Source organism: Schistocerca nitens, chromosome 4, assembly GCF_023898315.1.
Source record: "Schistocerca nitens isolate TAMUIC-IGC-003100 chromosome 4, iqSchNite1.1, whole genome shotgun sequence".
Taxonomy (NCBI): Eukaryota; Metazoa; Arthropoda; class Insecta; order Orthoptera; family Acrididae; genus Schistocerca; species Schistocerca nitens.
Window position 1 is genome coordinate 839,281,771 of NC_064617.1, and position 26,724 is coordinate 839,308,494.

General features: G+C 44.5%; 1 protein-coding gene across 1 annotated transcript in view; it reads left to right on the forward strand.

The window, feature by feature from the left end:
* Nucleotides 1–26,724, forward strand: part of LOC126253270 (nucleolar protein dao-5-like) — a 385,083-nt gene that overhangs the window by 352,552 nt on the left and 5,807 nt on the right. Inside the window, exon 2 of the mRNA XM_049954484.1 lies at nucleotides 4,352–6,870. Within this exon, the coding sequence (XP_049810441.1) occupies nucleotides 4,438–6,870 (2,433 nt within the window). The 5' untranslated portion in view covers nucleotides 4,352–4,437. The remainder of the gene's footprint in view (nucleotides 1–4,351; nucleotides 6,871–26,724) is intronic.

The following is a 26,724-nucleotide window of genomic DNA, read 5'->3' on the forward strand; positions in this document are numbered from 1 at the left end:
TGGCCGAGCGGTTCTGGCGCTACAGTCTGGAACCGCGCGACCGCTACGGTCGCAGGTTCGAATCCTGCCTCGGGCATGGATGTGTGTGTTGTCCTTAGGTTAGTTAGGTTTAAGTAGTTCTAAGTTCTAGGGGACTTATGACCTCAGCAGTTGAGTCCCATAGTGCTCAGAGCCATTTGAACCATTTTGAACGAATTGCCCCCTGAATGCGATCCGTTACCTTTCGCCAGTTAAGTGCAGCCATGTTCATCAGGCAACGATCCACAGCAGTCCCCTACGATTTGCGGCTATCAACCGCCGTTGCCCATGGAATGACAGCTTGATGAAAAGCACGCAGTGGTAACGGTGCATTTTCATTCATTAATGCGGTCCCCAGAGAGAGAACAAAAGGACTCCAATCTGACCTTGAGTAACGACATATCGTTAATATGACGTAGCAATAACATAACATCATCCGCAAACCCTCGCATCGAGGTTTCTCCCAATATCTTCCACCCAGATAACTGAACAGCATTACGGCGAACCAGAGGTTCTAAAGACAAGAACAAAGAACGACATGGAGAGGGGGCTTCGCTAATTAAGTCCCGTCGGACTGTAATCTGGGGAGGCGCTTGAATACCAGTAAAAAGACTGAATAATATGATATGATTTACACTGGTCACCTCCAACATCTGCATCAAGAGACTGTGACTGTCCGGTCAAATACCTTACTTAAATCAATAAAAGGTAAGGCTCCGAGACGATGTTCCGGCAATTGATTACAGAAGATAGGATCGTGCGCCCAGGCACACAGCTTTATTTAACTGCAAGAATTTTCTCTATCATTGTCGACAAGCGGCTATTAACAGCCCATGCGACATTTTTATACTCAAAATTAAGAAATGTGATGGGGCGGAATTCATCAGGCCGGTTATCTTCGGAATTACAACAAATTTACCAATCTTGAAAGGGGCAGGAATCAAACCCTCCCGTATCACCTCATTTGTCAGTGACGTAATAGTATCTCCTATAAGAGGCCGAAATGTACATAAAATTCGTTAGGAATACCACCGAGACAATATATATGATCTTGAGTAAAGTCACTTAGAAACTCATCATTTAATGCTGAAGTACAATTCGAAACGTCCCCTCAGAAAAATTAATGAATCACTGTGCTGATAAACCTCTACATTATTTGATTTTCAAACAGCTGAGCAAAAATTAACGTACTCAGACATTTCTCTCTTTACGTATTCTGATCAACAGCAAACTGACACACAATATTTTTTAAAATGTATTTACCTTAATAATGTTCAAAAGTCATCATATATATATATATCAGTTCATGATACACAGTATTACAAATTTACTCTTTCTGGCGGACACACGTCGAGATCGCCCGCTCTTAAAATTCTGCCATCTCTCTCCCCACATCCACCACCGCTGGCGGCTCACCTCCAACTGCGCAACGCTATGCGCTGTTCACATCCAACTGCCCAACATTACAATAGCAAATATTCCAACAATGCAAACCAGCCACAGACTTCCCACAGCACAGTCAGTGATTTTCATATAGAGCGCTACGTGGCGTTACCAACATAAAAACCTGAACAGCCTACTTACACATGCAATCCAGGATAGGAGGGACGCATCAGGGGAAATCATATCAGTAACACGGATTGTTGTCCTTTAACTGAAGAAGCTTCGCTCTAACACGGCGGACATCTATAATCCGTGAGGGAGCTTATCAGGCACCTTCATAATGTTGTCGTAAGATAGAATAATAAAATTCCTGGGTCTGCCGCAGATCCGTCGCCCTCTCGGCGCCATAACGAATTCACGCTTTCCGGAGCAGTGATTTGTCACGCCCTAACCGCTATTCCATAAGAGAAGGGTAACGGTTCTGGAAACGCTAGCAACGGGTTCAAACCTCTCATACGATAATCTCGACGGGAGGGTCCATTAAGAGAGCTGTGTTCAACATTCATGGGAGACGATACAGTTTTACTAGTTGCGGCACATGATTTAAGTTTACAAATGCGGCACTGTGATCAGTTAAACAAGTGAGTATGACGTCTGCCGCCAACAGTTGCCCACATGAAGAATCAGAAAGATAAAAACGATAAAGTCTGCTGCGCGAAGTACCTGTAAAATGCGTATACGTGATGTGAGTGGGACAGTCACAGTCTCATCCACAGGACGGAAAACACAGACAAAATCACCGCCTGACAGAAGTTTCTGCCGAGTTTTACGCAGTAAACTAATCCTCTTTTTAGAAACGCGCTCGTCCGATCCACAGGATGTAAAACACAGTTAAAATCTCCACCTCACAGAAGTTTCTACCGAGCTTTACGCAGTAAACTATATCCTCTTTTTAAAAACGCGCTCGTTGTGGAATAGCCCGATCCTGATGGGGCATAAAGAAGATCAAAAATAAGGTCACAAAAAGTGCAGCCTATCTCTTGCCCGTAATCAATCGGTCAGTGATATTCCCTCTCTGTAAAATAACGCAGCACCAATAGATAGTTCAGGAGCCGCATTTAATAAGGGAGGAAAGCCTTGGATATAAAAATGATCAAATAACACTTCTTGCAAAAATGTCACGGGTGCTCTTGAATCGTAAATAAATTGTCGCAGCGTCACAAGTCTAATATCGGAACTAATTCTGTCCACATTCAAAGTAAGGAGAGTATAGGCCAGCATCCATTTAGTACCACAACAATTCACATGACTACTTGTAAGTGACTTTTAAGTTCGTGTATGACAGATGAATTTGAACGTGAAGTGCTGCATCCCTCACCTCCACAGTCTGTATATGTTTTTTTTTTTTTTTTTCGCGTCGCCGCGCGCTCAGATTGAAAATGCTGTTTATTGTGGCATTGAGGGGACGCGACTTCCGCATGCGGTTGCGTGGAAGGAAGGGCGGAGATTCAGTATCAGGCGCAGAGGAAGAAGTCAGCACACCACAATCCTCCATTTGTGGGCAGTGTGGCTGCTGAGAATCGGCGGAAATGAAAGCTAATGGTATGTCTTTTACCGTCACCACGTGTTCCACTAACATACTTGTGCCCATCTGGGTCTGATCAGCAGCGGCCTGTGGCATGCTTTCCCCATTCTGGGGCCCAGAAGAAGGGTGGACATACCTTACAGAATCAGGGATGCCCGGCAAGCTCGTCAATATAGTAAGGAGCTCTGGAATAGGTCCATCCTCCTGTAATCCTGAAAAGTCAGTCTCGATCACGGGAGACGTATCGGAGGAGTTGCTGGGGGCTTTCGGATCTTGAACAGGAGCTAACATGTTATCACCCAGTCTGAACTCGGCGAGGGGAGAGGGGAAGAGAAATCGTCTGACTCCTCACTGTTTTCCACTAAGCAATGATTCGGGTTGCCCTCAGGAACTTGGTTAGCACAATGGCCGTCACTTGGGGAACGAGATCCGCTAAAGTTAGCCTTTTACGGTATTCATAAGCGCATCCTGAGACCGTAACAGGACGCGAGCAACTTTTACGGAAGTGTCGACACTCATTACATATAAAATAGGTTCCTATTTGTCCTGTGTAAATTATATGTACTCGGTATCCACACGTTTGCAAATGAGAGTGGATACTGCGTTTTACCACCATGTCCACGGATCGAACACCACTGTACACGTGTAAACGATTTTGAGTGGACCAGCATTCCTGTCCGTATATTCCGTATGCTCCCAACCGGAAGCAGGATGGTCTTGAGGAAACTGTCATCAGTTTTGGGCGGATGGTAAAACACCCAGCATTCGTATATTCCACCTCTACGCTTGTCAGAATAGCCAAGCTATTAGAACCGTCGTAATAGTAAAAGGGACTTGCTGTCTGTGGCGCAAAAGAAGGCTATCCACCTGAAGTGGATCTAGAAACTTGACGTCAGACACATACGATTCAGAATAGAAGTAAGCCTTATGAACATGTTCCGAAGTTATCTTGAACGTGTCTACAAGCTAATCATGAATTTCTAATGAACCTGGCGGACTTGTCAAAACTAAAACTGATGGTACTTGTACGTGGAATTTTCCTGGATACCATGGACCACATCACGGCGCAAGGCAACGCCACCTCAAAATTGATTCACAAACATGAGACGCAGAGGGAGAAACAACGATGCAGCGCGCACAAGGACTCTTACGACATTAAAGGAAGCTCTCGCAGTTCTGCAATAGAGACGGAACCAGCGGAACCTACTGGCCCGACGCGCGAAGCGGGAATGTGCCCCTAGACCACCAGGCCTGACGTAATGCTGTGTGGCGAACCTTGTACCAAACATACATATCTCCCTGACTGGTTGGAATTAAGCAGCAAAATCATGGCAGTAACGTTATTTTGGTAATTTTATGTTTCAGACTCCGAGCGAAGGCAGCTATGTCTGAATGCGCTCCGACGCATTTGGCTGTTTGAAGAAGATGACGACCGCCGCTCAGTAGCTGCGATGGACGGCGATAAGGAGAGAACAGATGGTGCAGAAGAGGAAGACGACGACAAAAAGCAGAAGAGCGCTGAGGCAGGGGCGCCATCTGCCGGTAGAGCGGCTGTCCGCAAGGAAGACGCTGTAGCGGTCAAGAAAGAATCCTCCGCGAAGGAACAGAAACCGGGCGGTGGTCGCGCGCCACCTCCGGTTCCGCTGCGGGCGAGCGCCCAGAAGCCCAAGGACTTGCCACTAAAAGAGGCAGCGCCGACGCCGTCCGCCGGGCGTGGCGGAGAGCAGGTGGAGAAGACCAAAGCGAGCAGGCCGACACAGAGGGATCCAGCGAAGGCGGTGATGAAGCCGGGGAGAAGCGCGGAGCAGAGCGACACGCGTGCGGCGTCCAAGTCGCCGTGCAGGAAGAGAGAGACTTCACCCAGGTTGACCACGAGGAAGGAGCCGTCGCCGAAGAGGGTCACGGCCGAGCCAAAGTCTCCCCTCTCCCAGAGGCGGGGAGAAGCGAATGCGAGGCACGGGGCTTGTCAGGAAGCTGCCACCGGGAGGGATGAAGGACGCGGCGCTAGGTCGCCACGCGACGACAAAGCCAGCACGCCATCTCCTGGTGGCTCGCCCAAGAGACCCCAGCAGACATCTGGTTCGAGGAGAACGAGCGGAGCCGGCCCTGATGCCAGACGCTCAGAGGAACAGCTCAAAGTGTCGCCTCAGCGGAAAGCCAGGTCTCCAACAGAGATGAAAACTGCAAGCCCTTCTTCCCGGGGCTCTCCCGGCACGAAGAAAAAGATCACGTCGCCGAGACAGGGAGAAACCTCTCCAAAGCGAGTGCCAAAGTCGAAGACCAGTTCATATCGTCAGAAGGACAGAGAATCATCGGAGAGCCTCCAAGAGGAGCATGTTAAGGAAGCAGTGCCTAAAACCAAGTGTAGGCCACCCGAAGATGTCGGCGCTCCTAAGATCTCAGAAGATGCTTCTGATTACAGCAAACAGGAAGCAAAGACGACCGATTCTGGAGGGAGTTCCGAAGCGGGTAAATCAGAGGATCACAGTTCTAAACCAACAGTACGTCAGACAATGTTTACAGCAGAACATCGACATGATCAACCAACGCTACAAACGAACGGAAATGGCAACGTACCACTTGCTAGAGAAAGTACTGCAAGACCGCAATTCGAGAGAGAGCCACAACATATCAGCGAGACAAACCTGCAACAAAAGGATGATGGAAATACTGCAAAAACGACAGAAACTAAAGAGACTCCGAAGGTGAACAGCGTTCCGGAGCAGAGTCCAAGCTTTCATGAGCAGAGTCACCCAGAATATGGCAAGAAGACACAAAACATGGCCGAGACGTCTCTCTCCGAAATAAAACTATCTTCCGATAAACGCCCAGCATCTAGCTGTGTTAGTGGCGTGATAGGAGGCAACGCTTCTGCTGGAGAAACTGAATTGTCTACAAAAGAAGCACTCACTTTGCGAAATAACGCGATACAGACATATTTCAGTGATACACAGAATCAGTCAGATAAACTACAAAGTGTTACAGGAGCCTCTCATTCAGACGATGCCAAAGAAGATGTAACAGAAGAGGAGTGTAACACCAGCGAACTGTTGACCTTGGAGAGGAAAAAAAAGGATGAGAAGAACAGCACGATTAAAGGATTACCTGAGGCACGAAATGCTAATCAGCCAGAAAATATGCACAAACCGACAGTCACTAGCGGCCTGAGGAGATCCGAGAGCGAAAAATGCCCGTCTGAGAAGAAAAAGAGAGTACACTCCGACAGCAGTGTGCGAAACAAGAGAGACAAATCTGCAGGCAGAATATTTGAAGAAACAGAGGAAAAGAGAAAGACCAAGAACAAATCTGAAAAAACACAGGAGGACAAATTTCATGTCGACTCGCTCCACGAAAAACTCTTGCAAGGAGAAGGAACTATAAGGAAAATAGCAAAAGCGGACACGATGAAGGGTGACACAAATTTGTCCTCTCCCACTCGGAAGACGTTAAGAACAAAGATACCAGATGGTTACCAGGAACTGGTTAATAAAGAGAAAGTAAGAGATGAGAAACTTCAGAGACTGGAGAATCGCGATGTTTTTCCCGACAATGATGCGAAATGCTTCAGTAAGCTTACAAACAAACACCTAAAGCATGTGAACGGAGCGAATATTACGTTAACGTCTTCTCCTCAAAATAAATACTCCGCAACCGATGAACCTCGAATTAATCATTTAAATGGTCAAGAACAGCCACAGAAATTTGATACACATGGACAAGCTCAGATTTCAAGGGCTAAGGAAGCACAGGTGGAAGATGAATCTTCTGGATGTGGGGGACTTCAAGGGAGAAAATGTCCAGTTTATTTTGGTGTCAAAAGCTATCTGCATCAGTTCTATGACTCAGATCCGTCAGGACTACAATCATACGAAGCTTACTTAGAGGTACATAACTATTTTCCAGTTCATGTAATATCTTCTGGTCTAATCCCCTAATTAGCAACCCAGTACAGTTTTGTAGTATGTTTTCTGCTTCTAGAGGTTACTGCAAGCAGCATACAAATAACATAAACAATACTGTTTGTTTACTCTCGCCATTACGTATGTCATAGTGAAACAGTAGAAACCTCTCCTGTAAAAAATAAAAAAAAAATCACTTCTGGGAAACAGAATCACATAGGTACTTAAACTGCATGGTAGTTGCTGTCTGAAACGTATCAGATCCCAACTTTCACAGCATCACCGCACCGTGTGACCGCTTGTTGGCGTTAGTAAGTCAGGCAGTGAGTAGCCGACTGCGGCAGTCGCAGCAACAGATAAGTAAACCGCTTTTGTGACATTCACGAGTTCCTAACCAGGAGCGAATTTTATTATATCATCTGTGTGCTTTAATAGTTTAGTTTCTTGAGTTTCTGTGTGTAAATTTAAAATCTATTAGCCACAGTTCTCGCGTTTCTTTTGCATCAGAAAGTAAACCGATTTTGTGATATATTACAAGTTCCTTATCAGGGGCAAATTATTTAGTTTCACCTTAGTGCGTATTACTAGACACAGTTCGTGCGTTTTCGTCAGGGTCTACATTAGAGATTTGCAGCACGTGCCGATAGTCCGTTTATCTGCACAGTTTAGTTTTCCACAGTCTTTGGTATGGACAGGGACTGCGAGTGTTGTGTGCGGATGCGAGCCGAGTTGGTGACACTTCGCTCTCAGCTTCAGGCTGTGATGGATTCAGTTACACAGCTTGAGGCTGCAGTGGCTGGGCAGCACTGTTGTGGGCCGGCCGTGGGGATCCAACGGACGTCCAGCACGTCAGAGTCCTCCGATCGGTCCTCACCGGTGGCTAACCCAGATACTGCTCGCACTGAGGCTGACCCCTCACCTGTGGTCGAGTGGGAGGTCGCCCCGGGGCGAAGCAGGCGGCAAAAGACTTCCCAGGCGGCCGCACGTAAGCCCTCCCCGGTTTGTCTGACAAACAGGTTCCAGGTGCTGTCTGTGGCTGACACTGTCGCTGAGCCGTATGATGTTGCCTGTCCTCTTTCATAGGAAACCACTCAGCCTGCAAGATCCAGGCAATCGCAGAGGGTGGGACTATTGGTAGTTGGGAGCTCCAACGTTAGGCGCGTTATGGGGCCCCTTGGGGACTTGGCTGACAAGGAGGGTAAGAAAACCAATGTGCACTCCGTTTGCATACCGGGTGGAGTCATTCCAGAGGTGGAAAGGGTCCCCCCGGATGCCACGAAGAGCACAGGGTGCAGCCAACTACAGGTGGTTGCTCACGTCGGTACCTATGATGTGTGTCGCTTTGGATCAGAAGAGATTCTCTCTGGTTTCGAGCGGCTAACAGAAGTGGTAAAGGCTGCCAGTTTTGATTGCAAGATGAAAGCAGAGCTGACCATTTGCAGTATAGTCGACAGGACCGATTGCGGACCTCTGGTACAGAGCCGAGTGGAGGGTCTGAATCAGAGGCTCAGACGGTTCTGCGATCATGTAGGCTGCAGATTCCTCCACTTGCGCCAAAGGGTGGTTGGGTTTCGGGTTCCACTGAATAGGACAGGTGTCCACTATACGCAGGAGGTGGCTACACGGGTAGCAGGGGCTGTGTGGCGTGGGTGGACTGGGCGGTTTTTTAGGTTAGAGGGTCTCGGGAAAACACAAGCTGGGCTTCAGTCACAAAGGATGCAGGCTGAACACAGGAAGAACATAGATACAGGAACCATTGGTGTAACAGTTGTAAATTGTCGTAGCTGTGTTGGGAAAGTACCAGAGCTCCAAGCGCCAATAGAAAGCACTGATGCTCAAATCGTTATAGGCACTGAAAGCTGGCTAAAGCCGGATATAAGCTCAGCCGAAATTTTTGCGAAGAACCTAACGGTGTTCCGAAAAGATAGGCTAAACACGGTTGGCGGTGGCGTGTTTGTTGCTGTTAGAAGTTAACTTGTCGCGAAATTGAAGTAGGTACTTCCTGTGAGTTAGTATGGGCAGAGGTCATTGTTGGCAATCGGAATAAAATAATAATTGGATCCTTTTACCGACCTCCCAGTTCAGATGATGCAGTTGCTGAAAGGTTCAAAGAAAACTTGAGTTTTACTAACTCACACGTACCCGACTCATACGATAATAGTTGGTGGTGACTTTAATTTACCCTCGATATATTGGCGAAAATACATGTTTAATTCCGGAGGTACGCATAAAATATCATCCGAAATTGTGCTAAACGCATTCTCTGAATATTATTTTGAGCAGTTAGTTCATAAGCCCACGCGAATAGTAAACGGCTGCGAAAACACACTTGACCTCTTAGCAACAAATAATCCTGAGTTAATAACCAGCATCAAAACCGATATAGGGATTAATGAACATAGGGTTGTCGTAGCGAGACTGAATATTATAATCCCAAAATCCTTGAAAAATAAGCGAAAAATATACCTACTTAAAAAAGCACATAAAAATTCACTTGTCGCCTTCCTGAGAGACAATCTCCACTCATTCCAAATTAATAATATAAGTGCTGATCAAATGTGGCAATTGAGAGGTTTATACCAAATAAACTAACAAACGACGGAGCTGATCCTCCTTGGTACACAAAACAGGTTAGAACACTGTTGCAGAAACAACGAAACAAACATGCCAAATTTAAACAGACGCAAAATCCCCAAGATTGGCGATCCTTTACAGAATCTCGAAACTTAGCGCGGAGTTCAATGCGAGACGCCTATAACAGTTTCCACAACGAAACTTTGTCTCGAAACCTGGCAGAAAATCCAAAGAGATTCTAGTCGTACGTGAAGTATGTTAGCGGCAAGAAACAATCAATGCCTTCTCTGCGCGATAACAATGGAGATACTATAGAAGACAGTGCTGCCAAAGCAGATTTGCTAAACACAGCCTTCCGAAATGCCTTCACAAAAGAAGATGAAGTAAATATTCCAGAATTCGAATCGATAACAGATGCCAACATGAGTAACGTAGAAGTAAATATCCTCAGAGTAGTGAAGCAACTCAAATCACTTAATAAAAGCAAGTCTTCTGGTCCAGACTGTATACCAGTTAGGTTCCTTTCGGAGTATGCTGATGCATTAGCTCAATACTTAACAATCATATACAACCGTTCGCTCGAAGAAAGATCCGTACCCAAAGACTGGAAAGTTCCACAGGTCACACCAATATTCAAGAAAGGTAGTAGGAGTAATCCACTAAATTACAGGCCCATATCGTTAACGTCGATATGCAGCAGGATTTTAGAACATATATTGTGTTCGAACGTAATGAATTACCTCGAAGGAAACGGTCTATTGACACACAGTCAACATGGGTTTAGAAAACATCGTTCCTGTGAAACACAACTAACTCTTTAACACATGAAGTGCCAAGTGCTATTGACAAGGGATTTCAGATCGATTCCGTGTTCCTGAATTTCCGGAAGGCTTTTGTCACTGTACCACACAAGCGGCTCGTAGTAAAATTGCGTGCTTATGGAATATCGCCTCAGTTATGTGACTGGATTTGCGATTACCTGTCAGAGAGGTCACAGTTCGTAGTAATTGACGGAAAGTCATCGAGTAAAACAGAAGTGATTTCAGGCGTTCCCAAAGGTAGTGTTTAGGCCCTTTGCTGTTCCTTATCTATATAAACGACTTGGGAGCCAATCTGAGCAGCCGTCTTCAGTTGTTTGCAGATGACGCTGTCGTTTATCGACTAATAAAGTCATCAGAAGATCTAAACAAACTGCAAAACGATTTAGAAAAAATATCTGAATGGTGCGAAAAGGAACTCGTTAAACTTCGGTTACATGATAAATCAGTCTAATCTAAAAGCCGTAAATTCAACTAAATACCTAGATATTACATTTACGAACAACTTAAATTGGAAAGAACACACAGAAAATGTTGTGGGGAAGGCTAACAAAAGGCTGCGTTTTACTGGCAGGACACTTAGAAAATGTAACAGACCTACTAAGGAGACTGCCTACACTATGCTTGTCCGTCCTCTTTTAGAATACCGCTGCGCCGTGTGGGATCCTTACCAGGTAGGACTGACGGAGTACATCGAAAAAGTTCAAAGAAAGGCAGCACGTTTTGTATTATCGCGAAATATGGGTGAGAGTGTCACAGAAATGATACAGGATTTGGGCTGGAAATCATTAAAAGAAAGGCGTTTTTCGTTGCGACGGAATCTTCTCACGAAATTCCAATCATCACCTTTCACCTCCGAATGCAAAAATATTTTGTTGACACCGACCTACATAGGGTGGAACGATCACCACGGTAAAAGAAGGGAAATCAGAGCTCGTACAGAAAGATATAGGTGTTCATTCTTTCCGCGCGCTATACGAGATTGGAATAATAGAGAATTGTGAAGGTGGTTCGATGAACCCTCTGCCAGGCACTTAAATGTGATTTGCAGAGTATCGATGTAGATGTAGATGTAGATGTAGTTGTAGACCATGATGTGTATCGAACTTTAGACTGACATAATCACCACCAATTGTGCATTTCGCAACTCCAACACACTTTACATACTTCTGAGACCTAATATGCAAATAAAGTCACTGGCATAAAATTCGCGACACGTTACAAATGTGACTTATAACTGTCATATCTAGAATGAAAATGCAAAAAAAAAAAAATTGGAAGCAGAATGTCGATATTAAACCAATTGTAGCAGTACCACTAACATGTTCAAAGATTTTCATTAGTTTTGATTGGGACGGTAACAACAGTTCGATGATTTCTTAACAACTATTTGGCTTTTTAAAAAAATGCGATTTCTTCATTTCCTCAAAACTCCAATTGTCTTCCAGACAACAGAAAAGTGCTCGAAAATAGACAAATTATAGGGTGTCGCCCGAGCTTCACGACCGCTAATATATTGGCTGATCTTTCAGATCTCTCTCGCAGCTATCGTTATTATTATTATTATTATTATTATTAGTTTAGTTTACTCAGTCTTGTTTTTAAAGCTGTCTTGTAGGAGATCTTTCTTCTTTGTTGCATCTTCTATAGATTCATTTAGTGACGACAAGATTATCTGCGAAAGACAAACAATCATTTCTCCGATCTTTTCTCCCAGATATGACTTTCTTACTTCCTTATTCCGTTCTTTTCCTCCATTTCCTGATTACATTTTCTAGTACACAATTTAACACCATTTGGGACGATCCATCTCCTTGTATCACACCAATTTTGATCTCAAAATCCTTGGAACTTTCATCTAAAAATTTAATTTTATATTTTGTTTTTGTTCTCCTTTTTCTGGCTCTAACAGCCCTTGGCGGACCTTGATCTACTCTAGAACATCATTCTGTTCTTTCCTGTTCAGTGTCTCGCATCTCCATCCTCTGACACCAATAATTTTTAGATCTTCTTATATGTCATTCCAGTATCGAAGTCTTGTTCTTCCACTGCTCCTTCGTCCCAATGAGTTTTGGGGCAGCGCTGCTTTTGTTGGCTTCTCAAGTTCCATTCGAAAATAGCGGCCGATCCATTTCGGCCGGTTTATTTTAATGAACTTCACGATTTCAAGATGTTTACATAGTTTGTACAATTCAAAATTATATCGTCCTAGCCACGATTAACTTTCATTACTCGCTCCATAGATTTCGCGTAACACCCTGCGTTCAAAACATTCTATTAGATCTTCACACTGTTGTGTCAGTGTCCACGTTTTCGAGCCATATGTTAATACTGGAAGTATTAAAGTTTTATACAGTTGACACTTTGTTCTTCTGGACAAATTTCTGGACATAAGTTGTGGGGTCAGCCCATAATAGCATTTATTAGTTAGGTGGATGCGCCGCTTTAATTGCAATTTAATATCGTTTTGTAATGTTACAAGCGTTCTCAGCTAGACGAATTCGCCAACAGATTCTGTTTGAACCTGGTCAGTTGCTAACATTGTATTTAGTTCTGGTCGTATTATTCTCATGTATTTGGTTATATTGATGTTCACTTCCGGTCCCATTTCTGTCGCTGCTGCTAGCGGTACCCAATATGTTCCTTTAGCAGCTATTTCTGCTCTTGCACTAATATCCATATCATCTGCATCGGTCAGAACCTGCATCATTCTATTGTATATTGTCCTTGTAGTGTTGATTTCAGCTGTCCTCATTACCTTCTCTAGTGCTGTGTTAAAAAGCATATAAGAGAGTGCATCCTCTTGCCTCAGCCTACAGTTAGTTTCAGAAATTGGTATTAAATTTCCTTGTACCTGTTCTTTACATACCAGTTTTCCCATCGTAAAACTTACGAGGCGTATTAACTGTTGTATAAAGTTCAATCGTGGCTTCAGTTAGCTTGTTTCTTTTTATGGTCCCATATGCTGCTTTAAAATCAACAAATGTATGACATATTTCTATATTTATTACTTTTTTTTCAGTAACTGCCTCAGGGTGGATGTTTTGTCAGCAGCTGATTTTCCAGTTCTAAAGCCCGCTTGTTATCTCCTAATTGTTTTTTCTGCTAAAGTTTATACAGCGCTACAAAGCAGGGGTGAGAATATTTTATATTCGGTGTTCAGTAACATAATTCCTCTGTTTTTTTTTTTACATTCCAGGAGGCCTTCTTTTTTTAGTACTGCACATATTACTCCCATATTCAAATGGTTTGGCCGGCCAGAGTGGCCGAGCGGTTCTAAGCGCTACAGTCTGGAACCGCGCGACCGCTACGGTCGCAGGTTCGAATCCTGCTTCAGGCATGGATGTGTGTGATGTCCTTAGGTTAGTTAGGTTTAAGTAGTTCTAAGTTCTAGGGGACTGATGACCACAGCAGTTAAGTCCCATAGTGCTCAGAGCCATTTGAACCAATCGTTTGGGATGACTTTTTGCGGCCATGTATCTTAGATTAGGGTGTACATGCATCTAACTCGAGCACACTCAATAATCTCAGATGGCAGGCTATCATTGCCAGGTGACTAATTGTCGTCTAGTTCCTTTATCACTAGCCGAATCTCTTGCATCGATGGCATCCCATTTTCCTCTTCTTTCACAGGTTGGGTTTCAGTTAGTTCCCATATTTCCGCACTCTCTAACTATAATAATTCCAAAGTGCTTTGCCCAACGATGTAAGACTCATTCCTGTTATGCTGTTAGTTAACGACATTTTCCTTTACATTGTGTAGTTTTTGGTTGAAAGCCCTTTCTAATGTTACTGACCTTTCCATAGAATTTCCTGCTTTTACTAGCGTTATTCAGTGATTCAGTATCCTGCAGCTGCCTTCCGAAAAAGCTTCTCTTTTTGCTTTCAGAATCCGGTTTTCTGCACGCCTTTTTTTCTCTGTATTTATCTACCAGCATTCTTGTTCTTCTATCCTGCAACTTTTTGTATGCTTCATTCTTTGTTCTTGTTGCCTCCTAATACTCTTCATCATACCATTCATTCCATCTTGTCTGTTGTTCCGTACCTGTCAGTTCCCCTGCAGCAGCCTGTATTTCATTTCTGATTTTATTCCACTGCCCATTTGTGTTATGATTATGGTTCCGGAGGATTCCTGTCAATTTATTTTCCAAATTAATAGCTGGGTGTTCAGACTTCCTTGTGACCTGAAGTTCTAAGATATTGCACTTATTTTGTCTTTAACCTTTAACTTTATGTGCATCTGAAATCCTCCATGTAATTTTTGCTATGATGAGAGTTCATATTAGCACCTCTGAAACTACGGCAGCCTAGTACATCAGAGCCATAGCTGGTATCTATTAATATATGATCAATTTGGTTCCTAGTATTGTCTGGTGACACCCAGGCCATTTTACGTGTATTCTTATGCTGGAACCACGTGCTAGAAATTGTCATGTTAAGTGTTTCTGCAAAATTTTTCAGCAGGAGTCCATTGTTATTACTCTCTTTATGGAGGACGTATTTACCAATGGTAGGTAATAGGACGCTCTCCTCTCTACCTCAGTATTCATATGGTACAAGTTCATTTTTGTTCATTTTGAGATACAGAGTCCTAAAATTAAATGAGCGCTTAAAAATCTACTGTTGAGATACCGGAAATATTCAAGCATATGGCTTCTTGCTAGAGATGAACCTTTCTTTCTGTTTGTTTGGATCATTAATTTCAGAAGCATTATAGGCAGAAAAGCGGAGGTAATGGACTTGTACCACTATTGAAATAAGCCCTTCTATAGCCTGTCATCATTTTTATACAATTTTTTAGACACTGACGATTAGCTTGCCCCATTTCATCATAGCAGATATCCTTCTCTTCTGCTGTCTTCTCCTGAATAGGAGCATTCGCATTTAGAAGACTCTAGTTGAAGAATTGCGCCTTTATTCGCATATAACATATCCTTCTACTTACTGCTTCGAATCCTATCAATAGTTGTTCAATGCGCTGGTTGACTTTAAATCCCACATCAAATATGTGCTCACTGTTGTGTAGTACATAGTACACTGGTGTAGTACACAGTACACCGCTGATCCTGGAAGGTACCCTGTACATTCCCTCGAGTCTTTCAGGGTCATGATATGCACCTTTCTTGCCTTCACTGTTCCAATTCTATATAATGTCTGTACATTCCATGATCCAATTATCATATTCCTTGTTACTTTGCCATTTATTTGCCTTAGGGTCCGTCTGCCCTCATTTCCTTGAGCTTTCGTAATAAAACTTTTTTCAGGGTATGAGTTATCGGGCGATACCCCAACCCCCTATTCTTCGGAGGACCGTTTCACCTGCTCCTGTCAGCCCTGATCCTGTTTCCCACTGGGATTGGGTACCCCATCTTCCACAGTGCTCCTCAGGTTCCCAGAGGTCATCAAGTTGGAGATGAGAGACGGAATTGAGTAAGAGCGGCTAAGTGGTCTTCACTTACTAAAAGTCATATTTTACACATTACTACCACATCTGAAACTCGTTTTCTATTTGTCATTGCCACTGATTTGCGTTAGCTGTTTTAAGGTGTTGAAAAAAGTTGCCCTGTCAATCGACTCATATGCGTTTTTGAAGTGTACAAACGTTATATAAATGAACCTCGTTATAAAGTGCTGATTATTATTATTTTCATCAACTGCAATTTTCTTATATGTTTCTGTGAGTCTGAAAAGAAACTGTCATGTTCTTTGGGCACGGGACATATGCTCATCTCATCGCCCTATGTGGTCATCTTGTGGTGCTGTGAACTTTGGTGCTGCCCTTTTTTGTATACGTTCACTATTCCTTATTAGTCCCATTTGGTATGGGTCTCTCATACTAAAGTAATTTTCTAAGAAGGGTGCAAGGAAGCTTAATGCGTAGTGTCATTTGCAGACGCGTTGTATTTTACCAGAATCGCACCAACGAACAGAAGTCTGTCTGCCGGTTTACCTACCATTGTGCCTGTGCCATCATTTCGTTTCATATTCCCCCAGATGGCAAAATTTATGTACTTTTATGAGTTGACCAATACTAAGCGTAACTCTTTGATATTGTAATCACATAATACTACTCTTCTACCTCTTGTGGAGCATACAATTTTACATTTTTGTATATTTGTACATCTGCAATTCACAATTAAGTGCATGGTAGAAGCTTCATCGAACCACCTTTAAACTACACTGCTGGCCACCGTAAATGCAACACCCTGAAGGAAGCATCCGAATCAAGTGAAATTTACACCATGGGTTTGCAGCGATGAGATATGCAACTGATTAGAATTTCAGCGCAGACGCACATCATGCGCGCCTGTGGCGCCACCTCATAGCGCCATTTAAGAGTTGGCGATTTCGACGAGTGTACGTTCGGCACGTGATCAGTTATGCCTCGTAGACAACAGCGAACATCTTTTGATCAAGTATCCGAGTTCGACAGAGGAAGGATAGTGGCTTACCGAGATTGTGGATTATCATACAGAGAAATCGCTAGTCGTGTTGGACGAAACCAAACAACTGTAATGCGGATATGTGACCGTTGGATGCAGGAGGGTACGACGGACCGACGTGGTCGATCGCATTCACCTCGGTGCACCACTGCACGTGCTGATAGGCAAATTGCGCGCATGGCAGTGACGGATCGCTCCGTGACATCCCGAACCATAGCACAGCACATTGCGTCTGTAACGCATCATCCAGTGTCTGCGCGTACCATTCGACGCCGTTTACAGCAGAGTGGTCTGTCCGCAAGACGTCCATTGCTTCGTCTACCGTTGACGCGGAACCACAGACGTCTCCGTCGCCAGTGGCGTGATGACAGACGGATGTAGACGGCAGAATGGAATGACGTTGTCTTTACTGACGAGGCACGCTTCTGTCTGCAGCACCACGATGTTCGGATTCGAGTGTGGAGACACCGTGGAGAGAGGATGCTGGACAGCTGCATTATGCACCGCCACACTGGTCTTGCACCGGGTATTATGGTATGGGGCGGTATTGGATATTACTCTCGCACGCCTCTAGTACGCATTGCCGGTACTTTAAATAGACGGCGCTACATATCCGAGGTGCTGGAGCCAGTTGTCCTTCCTTACCTTCAGGGCTCGGCCACAGCCATATTTCAACAGGATAATGCGCGACCACACGTGGCACGCATTGTCCAAAGGTTCTTCGTCAATAACCAGATTGAATTGCTTCCCTGGCCGGCTCGCTATCCGGATCTTTCGCCGATAGAAAACATGTGGTCCATGGTTGCTCAACGAGTGACCCAGATTACATCCCCAGCTGCCACGCCAGATGATCTTTGGCAACGTGTGGAAGCTGTTTGGGCTGCTGTATCCCAGGAACACAGCCAACGTCTCTTTGACTCAATGCCGAGACGTGTGGCAGCGGTGATCTCCAACAATGGCGGCTACTCTGGCTACTGATTCTGGCAGGAACCACACGTCACAGACGTCTGTAAACGTAATCATTTGATACTTGGTCAACATGTTATGTACAAAATGAATTTTGTTGTGCTACCTCTTGTCTTTCTTGGTGTTGCATTTGCGGTGGCCAGCAGTGTACTTCTCTACCGTTCCACTCTCGAACAGCGGGCGTTGGAAAAACAAACATTTAAATCTTTCCGTGAGAGCTCTGATTTCTCTTCTTTTATTATGTTTTAATTATGATTTCTCCCTATGTTGGTAGGCGCCAATAAAATATTTTCACACTCTGAGGAGAAAGTTGGTGATTCATATTTCATGATAAGGTCCTGCTGCGGCGAAAAACACCTTTGTTTTAATTCGTGTATTATATCCATGGCACTCTCTCCCCCATTTCGCCATGATAAAATCGACCCGCCCTTCCTTGAACTCTTTCGATGTCCTCCGCCAATCCTGTTTGATGTGGATCCCACACCGCACAACAGTACTTCAGAAGAGGGCGGACAAGCGTAGTGTAAGCAGATTCTTTAGTAAACCTGTTATATTTTCCAAGTGTTCTGCCAATAAATTGCTGTCTTTGTTTTTCTTTCCTCACAACATTGTGTAATCGTTTCAGTTTAAGTTATTTGTAATTGTAATCCTTAAGTATTAACTGAGTTCACAGCTTCGAGGTTTTCGTTATTTATCGTGTAACTGAAATTTAGCGGACTCTTTTTACAAACTGTTCATGCGGATGACTTCAAGCTTTTCATGATTTTTGAGTCAATTGCCACTTTTTGCACCATACAGATATCTTGTCATTCTACAATTCATTTTGATCGTCTGATGACACTACATGACGGTAAACAACAGCATCGTCTGCAAATAATCTAATAGGACTGCTCAGATTGTCTCCTAAATCCTGTAAGTAGATCAGGAACAACAGAGGGCCTGTAACACTTCCTTGGGGACCGCCAGATATTGCTTCTGTTTTACTTGATGACTTTCTGTCAGTTATTGCGAACTGTGACCCTTCTGACAGGAAACCACGAATCCAGTCACACAACTGAGACGATACTCTTTAGGCACCCAATTTAATTAGAACTCGCTTATGAGGAATGGTGTCAAAATTCATCTGGAAATCTAAAAATATGGAATCAATCTGACGTCCCCTGTCGATAGCACTCATTGCTTCGTGAGAATAAAGAGCTAGTTGTGTTTCATAAGAACGATATTTTCTAAACCCGTGCTGGCTGTTTGTCAATAAATCGTTTTCTTCGAGGTGATTCGTAAAGTTCGAGCACAGCATACGTTCCAAAATCCTACTGCAATTCGACGTTAGTGTTATTTGGCTGTAATGCAGGACATTACTCCTATTTCCTTTCTTGGGTACTTGTGGGACTTGTGCAACTTTCCAGTCTCTGCGTACGGATCTGTCTATGAGCGAGCGGTTGCATTTGACTAGTAAGTATGGAACTGAATACTATACAATCTGTACCCGAAGCCTTGCCATTCTTAAGTGTTTTTAGCTGCTTTGCTATGCCAAGAATATCTGTTTATAAGTCACTCATGTTGGCAGTTGTTATTGATATTCTGGAATATTTAGTTCTTCTTCTTTCGTGAAGAAATTTCGGAAAGTTGTGTATAGTAACTCTGCTGTAGAGGTGTTGACTTTAATAACATCACCACTGTTATCACGCAGTGAAGGTATTGATTGCGGCTGACCACTGGTGTCGTGCGGTAGCGTTTTCGCTTCCCACGCCCGGGTTCCCGGGTTCGATTCCCGGCGGGGTCAGGGATTTTCTCTGCCTCGTGATGACTGGGTGTTGTGTGATGTCCTTAGGTTAGTTAGGTTTAAGTAGTTCTAAGTTCTAGGGGACTGATGACCATAGATGTTAAGTCCCATAGTGCTCAGAGCCATTACCACTGGTGTACTTTCTATACGAGCAGAATCTCTTTGGTTTTTCTGACAGATTTGGAGGCAGAGTTTCGTTGCGGGAATCATTAAAAGCATCTCGTGTTGGAGTCTGCGCTGAATTCAGACCTTCTGTAAAACTTCGCCATTATTGGGGATTATGCGTTCTTTTAAATATGACATGCTTTTTTCGTTGCTTCTACAATGGCATCATGATCTGTTTTGTTTACCATATGGGATCAGTATCATCTCTTATTAGTTTGTTTCGTATATATCCGTCACTTGCTGTCGATACAATTTCTTTGAATTTAAAGCACATCTGGTCTACGCTTACAACGTCAGATTGGAAGGAGTAGAGACTGTCTCTTAGGAAGGTGTCAAGAGAATTTTTATCTGCTTTTTTAAATAGATGTATTTTTCGTTTCTTTTGGGTGGGCTTGGATTTTACGGTATTCAATCTAGTTACGATAGCCTCATGGTCACTAAACCCCGTATCTGTCATGATGCTGTTTTTCTGACCAGCAAGTTGCAAATCTTTGGACCACTGTGAAATCTTATCGAAATTTGACTGAATATTTATCAGGCTGATAGTCTTGATCCATAGATTTCAGGACACCATGTTGGCCACTATCTCTTGATCGCTGCAGAACATATACTCTCTCCTTCCTTGGTTCTACTGAATATCTGGTTCAGTTGTAAGCAAATAGCATGAACTTCATATGAGTCAGGCTACATAGCAGCATTTCAATTAGTAAACCGTGTAGGACGCCTTCTTGGAAAAAACCTCAGTGAACTGTCCATCCTATTATCTCACAAAGCGGGTTCTGCCCACTCGTTAGAACATGATGAGCGAAGGTACTTCCGGAACACGGAGCTCATTCAGAATTTCGCCGTGCCTTATAGAGTGAAAAGAGCTTGACACGCCAAGTAGCATTATTATGAGGTACACTCAACGCTCAGTGGCCCTTACCAATTCCTCGACGAGTCGCAGAAGTTAACTACTCTGGTGTTTACATTCCTGAAACCAAACAGCTACACTGGTTCAAAATGGCTCTAAGCAGTATGGGACTTAACATCTGAGGTCATCAGTCCCCTAGACTTAGCAATTACTTAAGCCTAACTAACCTAAGGACATCACACACATCCAAGCCCGAGGCAGGATTCGAACTTGCGACCGCAGCAGCAGCGCGGTTCCGGACTGAAGCGCCTGGAACCGCTCGGCCACAGCGGCCGGCAGCTACACTGGGAGCAGGTTTTTTTTTTCCTTCTTACCTGTTATAAGAGAGATAGTGGTACATCCTCACCTGATAGATATGCTGTGAACTATGGATGAAGGGCAACAGGCAGATTCCATATTCTTAGATTTCCGAAAAGCATTTGACACGGTACTCCTCTGCCGGCTTTTAACGAAAGTACGAGCAAAAGCGATAGATTCCCAGTAATGGGTGGCTCGAAGACTTCTTACGTAATAGAACCCAGTATATTGTCCTCCATTGCGATTGTTCATCAGAGGCAAGGGTATCGTCAGGAGCGCCCCAGGGAAGTGTGACAAGACTACTGTTATTTTCTACATATATAAATGATCTGGAGGATAGTGTGGGCAGCAATATGGTGTTGTTTGTTGACGATGCTGTGGTGTGCAGGAAGGTGACGGAACTGAGTGACTGTAGGATGACACAAGATAACTCAGACAAAATTTCTAGTTGGCGTGTTGAATGGCAGCTAGCTCGAAATGTGGAAAAGTGTAAGTTAATGCGGATGAGCAGGAAGATCAAACCTGTAATGTTCGGATATAGTATTACTAGTGCCCTGCGTCACACAGTAAAGTCGTTTAAATATCTGGGCGTAACATCGTAAAGCGATATGAGGTGGAACGAGCATGTGATAACTTAGGTAGGGAAGACGAATGGTCTTCTTCGTTTTATTGGGAGAACTTAAGGAAAGTGTGGTTCGTCTGTAAAGGAGACCGCACCTATTCTCGAGTATTGCGCGAGTTTTTGGGATTAAAGGAAGACATCGTAGTAATACAGAAGGGAGCTTCAGATTATTTACCGAAGGTTTCGAACAACACGCAAGTTTGGGGACTGAAATGGAAATCCCTGGAGGGAAGGCGACGTTCTTTCCGAGGAATGCTATTGACAAATTTTAGAGAACCGGCATTTGAAGCTCACTGCCGAACGATCCTACTGCCGTCAACACACATTTCGCCTAAGGAGCGCGAAAATAAGTTACGAGAAATTAGAGCTCATACAGTTTCCGTCGAACTGTTTGCTGGGAAATGACTAATAGATGTACAGGGTACCTTCCGCCACACACCGGACGGTGGCTTGCGGAGTATGTATGTAGATGTAAATATAGAAACAATTGACACTGCTGGCACCGTTCTGATAATTCCATACACTGCCTAGCAAAAAAAAAAAAAAAAAAAAAAAAAATGAAGCACCCTGGATGCATGAACTGATTCGGTTGGGAGGGGTGTTTACGGCCGTTGTGTCCCCTTCCGAGCCAATCTGGCCCGGAACTGTTGCAACTAGACCTTCATATCCTTGATACTGACGCTATGACAGACGTCCGAGCTCGGCTCACACACGTTCTATCAGGGACAGGTCTGGGGATCTTGCTGGCCACGGGAGAACCTCAACATCGCTCACACAGCGTGCAGAGTCACGTGCCACTTGTGAATGAGCGTTGTCCCTGTTGAAAAATTGCACCACCATACTGTCGGATGAGAGGTTAGACCTCTACGCGAGGGAGTGCCGCAGGGGTCGTACTGGGCCCGCTGCTGTACTTCCTGTATATAGCCGATGTATCGCACTCAGACAGAGTATTCCTAGCGTTATATGCTGATGACACCGCACTCTACGCACGTTCCCAAAGAATCGACATCGTTTGCCGTTTACAGGCGGCATGCGACGTCCTTGGAGGCTGGGCTAGGAAGTGACGCATCAAGTTCAGCGCCGCGAAAAGCCAGGCCGTCCATCAATATTCAGCCGTTGCGAATCATGGGAAGCCCCAACCCCCGGTCTCGCAGGGCTAAGTGTCTAGGAGTAACTCTTGGTAGGCGTCTGACCCGGAAGCCACACATTCGAGTGGCCTGGAGTAAAGCGCATGCCCTTTTAAGGCTCTTTAACCCGTATTAAATACGGAATCGACGCTTTCTCAACACCGTGGATTTACGCTGTATCCAGCACTGATCCGACCAGTGTTAGAACACGCGTCCGCAATGTGGGGAAACATAGCCGGTGCCCACATACGTCGGCTCCAAGGGGTGCAAGGGGAGCTTTGCGACTCGGCTTGCACATACCGCGAGACTACCCGACCACAACCTTGCATGAAGAATGAGGAATCCCCATGGTAAGGGATCGCGTAAATCAGACTGCCCGGAGGTTCTATGAAACGTCGCGACAGACTGGCAATCGGCTAGTTTCAGATCTGGGAAAGCAGGAGCACAGATGACGGACCACCAGGTGGCCCAACCTGCTTCGGCAGTGAGCTAGACTCAAAACACACGTGTTACTACTCAAGACGCAGATATTACAAAACAAAGCATTTAGGTGCAAACTAAAAACACTTCGAGGAAATGCAGGAACAGTTTCACAAAATTAGCCTGTGCAAGACTGACAGTTAGGTCTGTCTTTTAGGAAAAGAGCAGGTAGACGTGAGACATGAGAACGCACAATGTTTGTGACATACAGTTCTGCCATCAGAGCTCTCTCAGTCATTACCAGCCTTGACCTGAAGAAGTCATACCCGACGGGTATCCGCGCCATGACGTCAGGAATAACGCAGCTGTGCCTCTGCTAAACACTGGAAAACAGCACCTTTCGGTCGCCGCCATACTCGCCAACGATCGTCGTGTGGGATAGTGCAGAACCGCGATTGGTCGCTGAACGCAATGCGACGCCATTCATCAGCAGTTCATGCTTCCTGGTCACACTCACAGCGCATCTCCAAACGCAGTCGTTCGTGTCGTGCTGTTAACAGCAGCTTACGCATGGGACGGTAATTTCCGGCTGCTGCTGATCGCCTACAAATGGCGTGGGATGACACGAAATGTTGCAAGGAGTCCTTTACTTGTTCTCAGATATTAGCCATACACATGAAAAGGTTACTTATATTCTTGGTGCACAACACTGCGAGGCGACCCCTCCCTGTGGTGGTCAGACGTGGTTCGCCGTAACCTTGATGACGGATATGTCTGCCCTCTCGTTCCCATACGGGGCACCTTCGGGCCAGTGCCTCTCTGTTCTGCATGTTGCACGGTCTGATTAAGTGTACACCCACAGTCAGACCCCTTTCAAACATGGTTAAGTCCTGATAACGCTGTCTCACATGACTACGCTATATGTCTGTGTTCCTCACTCAACATCTGACGCTGTCGTCGCCCCGTATTATCCTACCAGGCCAGCTAACAACCCTAAATGCGAAAGACACTAATACAGTCTGGTGACGGTTCAACTTGCCACAGAGAATTGAAACGCCAATCATTTACTAACCCGATGATGGTGTGTACGTGTACGAAGGTGCATTGACCTCCGACCTTATCTTCTGGGCACTTCACTTTTTTACAGGCATTGTATATGCAATTACTGACTGAAATTTAAATTCAAATGCTTTTCATCACTGACAGATCAGAGGCTGTTCAGAAAACTTACTATCAGTGATCAGGTTGACAAAAGTCCCATGATACCAGATATACGTAATGAAGGGTAAAGTATTCTCATTAATAATTTACGTTGAGTCATTTACAAATATATGGAGCTTAGGTTTGTTTGAATCACTGTCTCCGAGTAACTTGTAGTTTTGCCATCACAGACTCACTGTCCGTTAAAGGAGTAATCATCAGATTGCAAGTACGCAAACAAACTGTCTTAAACTACATATTTAGTTTCGGCCCTTGTTCGTTTGTCACCTTTAGATAAGCAATTAATTTTAGTTGAACTTACCTTGCCGCTTATACACAGATATTAATACACTACTGGCCATTAAAATTGCTACACAACGAAGATGACGTGCTACAGACGCGAAATTTAGCCGACAGGAAGAAGATGCTGTGATACGCAAATGATTAGCTTTTCACAGCGTTCACACAAGGTTGGCGCCGGTGGCGACACCTACAACGTACTGACATGAGGAAAGTTTCCGACCGATTTCTCATACACAAACAACAGTTGACCGGCGTTGCCTGGTGAAACGTTGTTGTGATGCCTCGTGTAAGGAGGAGAAATGCGTACCATCACCTTTCCGACTTTGATAAAGGTCAGATTGCAGCCTATCGCGATTGCGGTTTATCGTATCGCGACATTGCTGCTCGCGTTGGTCGAGATCCTATGACTGCTAGCAGAATATGGAATCGGTGGGTTCAGGAGGGTAATACGGAACGACGTGCTGGATCCCAACATGTCGGTAAGAATATAAGCATGCTTGCCCCAGTGGAGTGTTACAGTACCAATGCCGTTCACAATATACACAAATTAACTAGACGACAACTTCAGAGGTTCCATGAAACTGTTTACAGTTGATACTTTTGTATACAGAGAAATCATCGCTAGAAAACTGTACTGAAATGCAGGAAGAGCTGCTGCAGATCAACTCTTTGTGCAAGGCAGCTGACCATCAACACAAACAAATGTAACGTACTTGACATAAATAGGCAGAACGAGTAATTGTGATTTGTTTACACTATTGCTGAACGATCACTAGAAGCAAACGCGCGCATTAAATATCAAAGAGCACGCGTATGGAGCTATTTAAAGTGGAACGGTAACATAAACTAATCGTAGGAAAGGCAGAGGCCTGAGTGAGGCTCATTCGAACAACCCTCCCACCACTGACAGAGCTTACGAAAACCTCGTTTGACCAGTATCTGAGAATTGCGCCTGAGTCTGGGACCCTTAACAATTGCGACCGACAGAGGAAATAGAGAATTTACTGAAAACAGAAGCACGTTTTTTCATGGGTTCGTTTAGAAAGAGAGAGAGCGCCTCGGAGGCTATCATCCAGTTTCAGCGGAAGACTCTAAGAGACAGGCTGTGTAGTTAGGGATAAAATTCCAAGAACGTACGTTCCTAGAAGAATTAGGGAACCTTTTACATTCTCCTAGATATATCTCGCGAAAAGACCATGAAGACAAAATTAGAAGGATCCGAACACTTTCGTTGCTTACTAACAGTCGTTCTCCATCTACATCTACGTGATTACTCTGCTATTCACAGTAAAGTGCCTGGCAGAGGGTTCAATGAACCACCTTCAAGCTGTCTCTCAACCGTTCCACTCTTGAACGGCACGCGGGAAAAACGAGCACTTAATTTTTCTGTGCGAGCCCTGATTTCTCTTACTTTATCGTGATGATGAAATGAAATGAAATGTCGTGTGGCTAGGGTCTCCCGTCGGGTAGACCGTTCGCCTGGTGCAGGTCTTTCAAGTTGATGCCACTTCGGCGACCTGCGCGTCGATGGGGATGAAATGATGATAAGGACAACACAACACCCAGTCCCTGAGCGGAGAAAATCTCTGACCCAGCCGGGAATCGAACCCGGGCTCTTAGTATTGACATGCCGTCACGCTGACCACTGAGCTACCGGGGGCGGACCGATCATTTCTCCATATGTAGGTTGACGCCAACAGAATGTTTTCGCAATCGGAGGGGAAAACTGGTGATTGAAATTTCATAAGAAGATCCCGTCGCAACGAAAAACGCCTTTGTTTTAATGATTGCCACTCCAATTCACGTATCATGTCTCTGACACTATCTCCCCTACTTCGCGATAATACAAAACGAGCTGCCCTTTTTTGTACTTTTTCGATGTCATCCACCAGTCCCACCTGATGCGGATCCCACACTGCACAGCAATACTCCAGAATAGGGCGGACAAGCGTGGTGTAAGCAGTCTTTTCAGTAGACCTGTTGCACCTTCTAAGTGTTCTGTCAATGAGTCGCAGTCTTTGGTTTGCTCTACCCACAATATTATCTATGTGATCGTACCAATTTAGGTTATCTGTAATTGTAATCCCTAAGTATTTAGTTGAATTTACAGCCTTCAGATTTGTGTGACTTATCGCGTAATCGAAATTTAGCTGATTTCTTTTAGTACTCATGTGAATAACTTCACACTTTTCCTTATTCAGGGTCAAT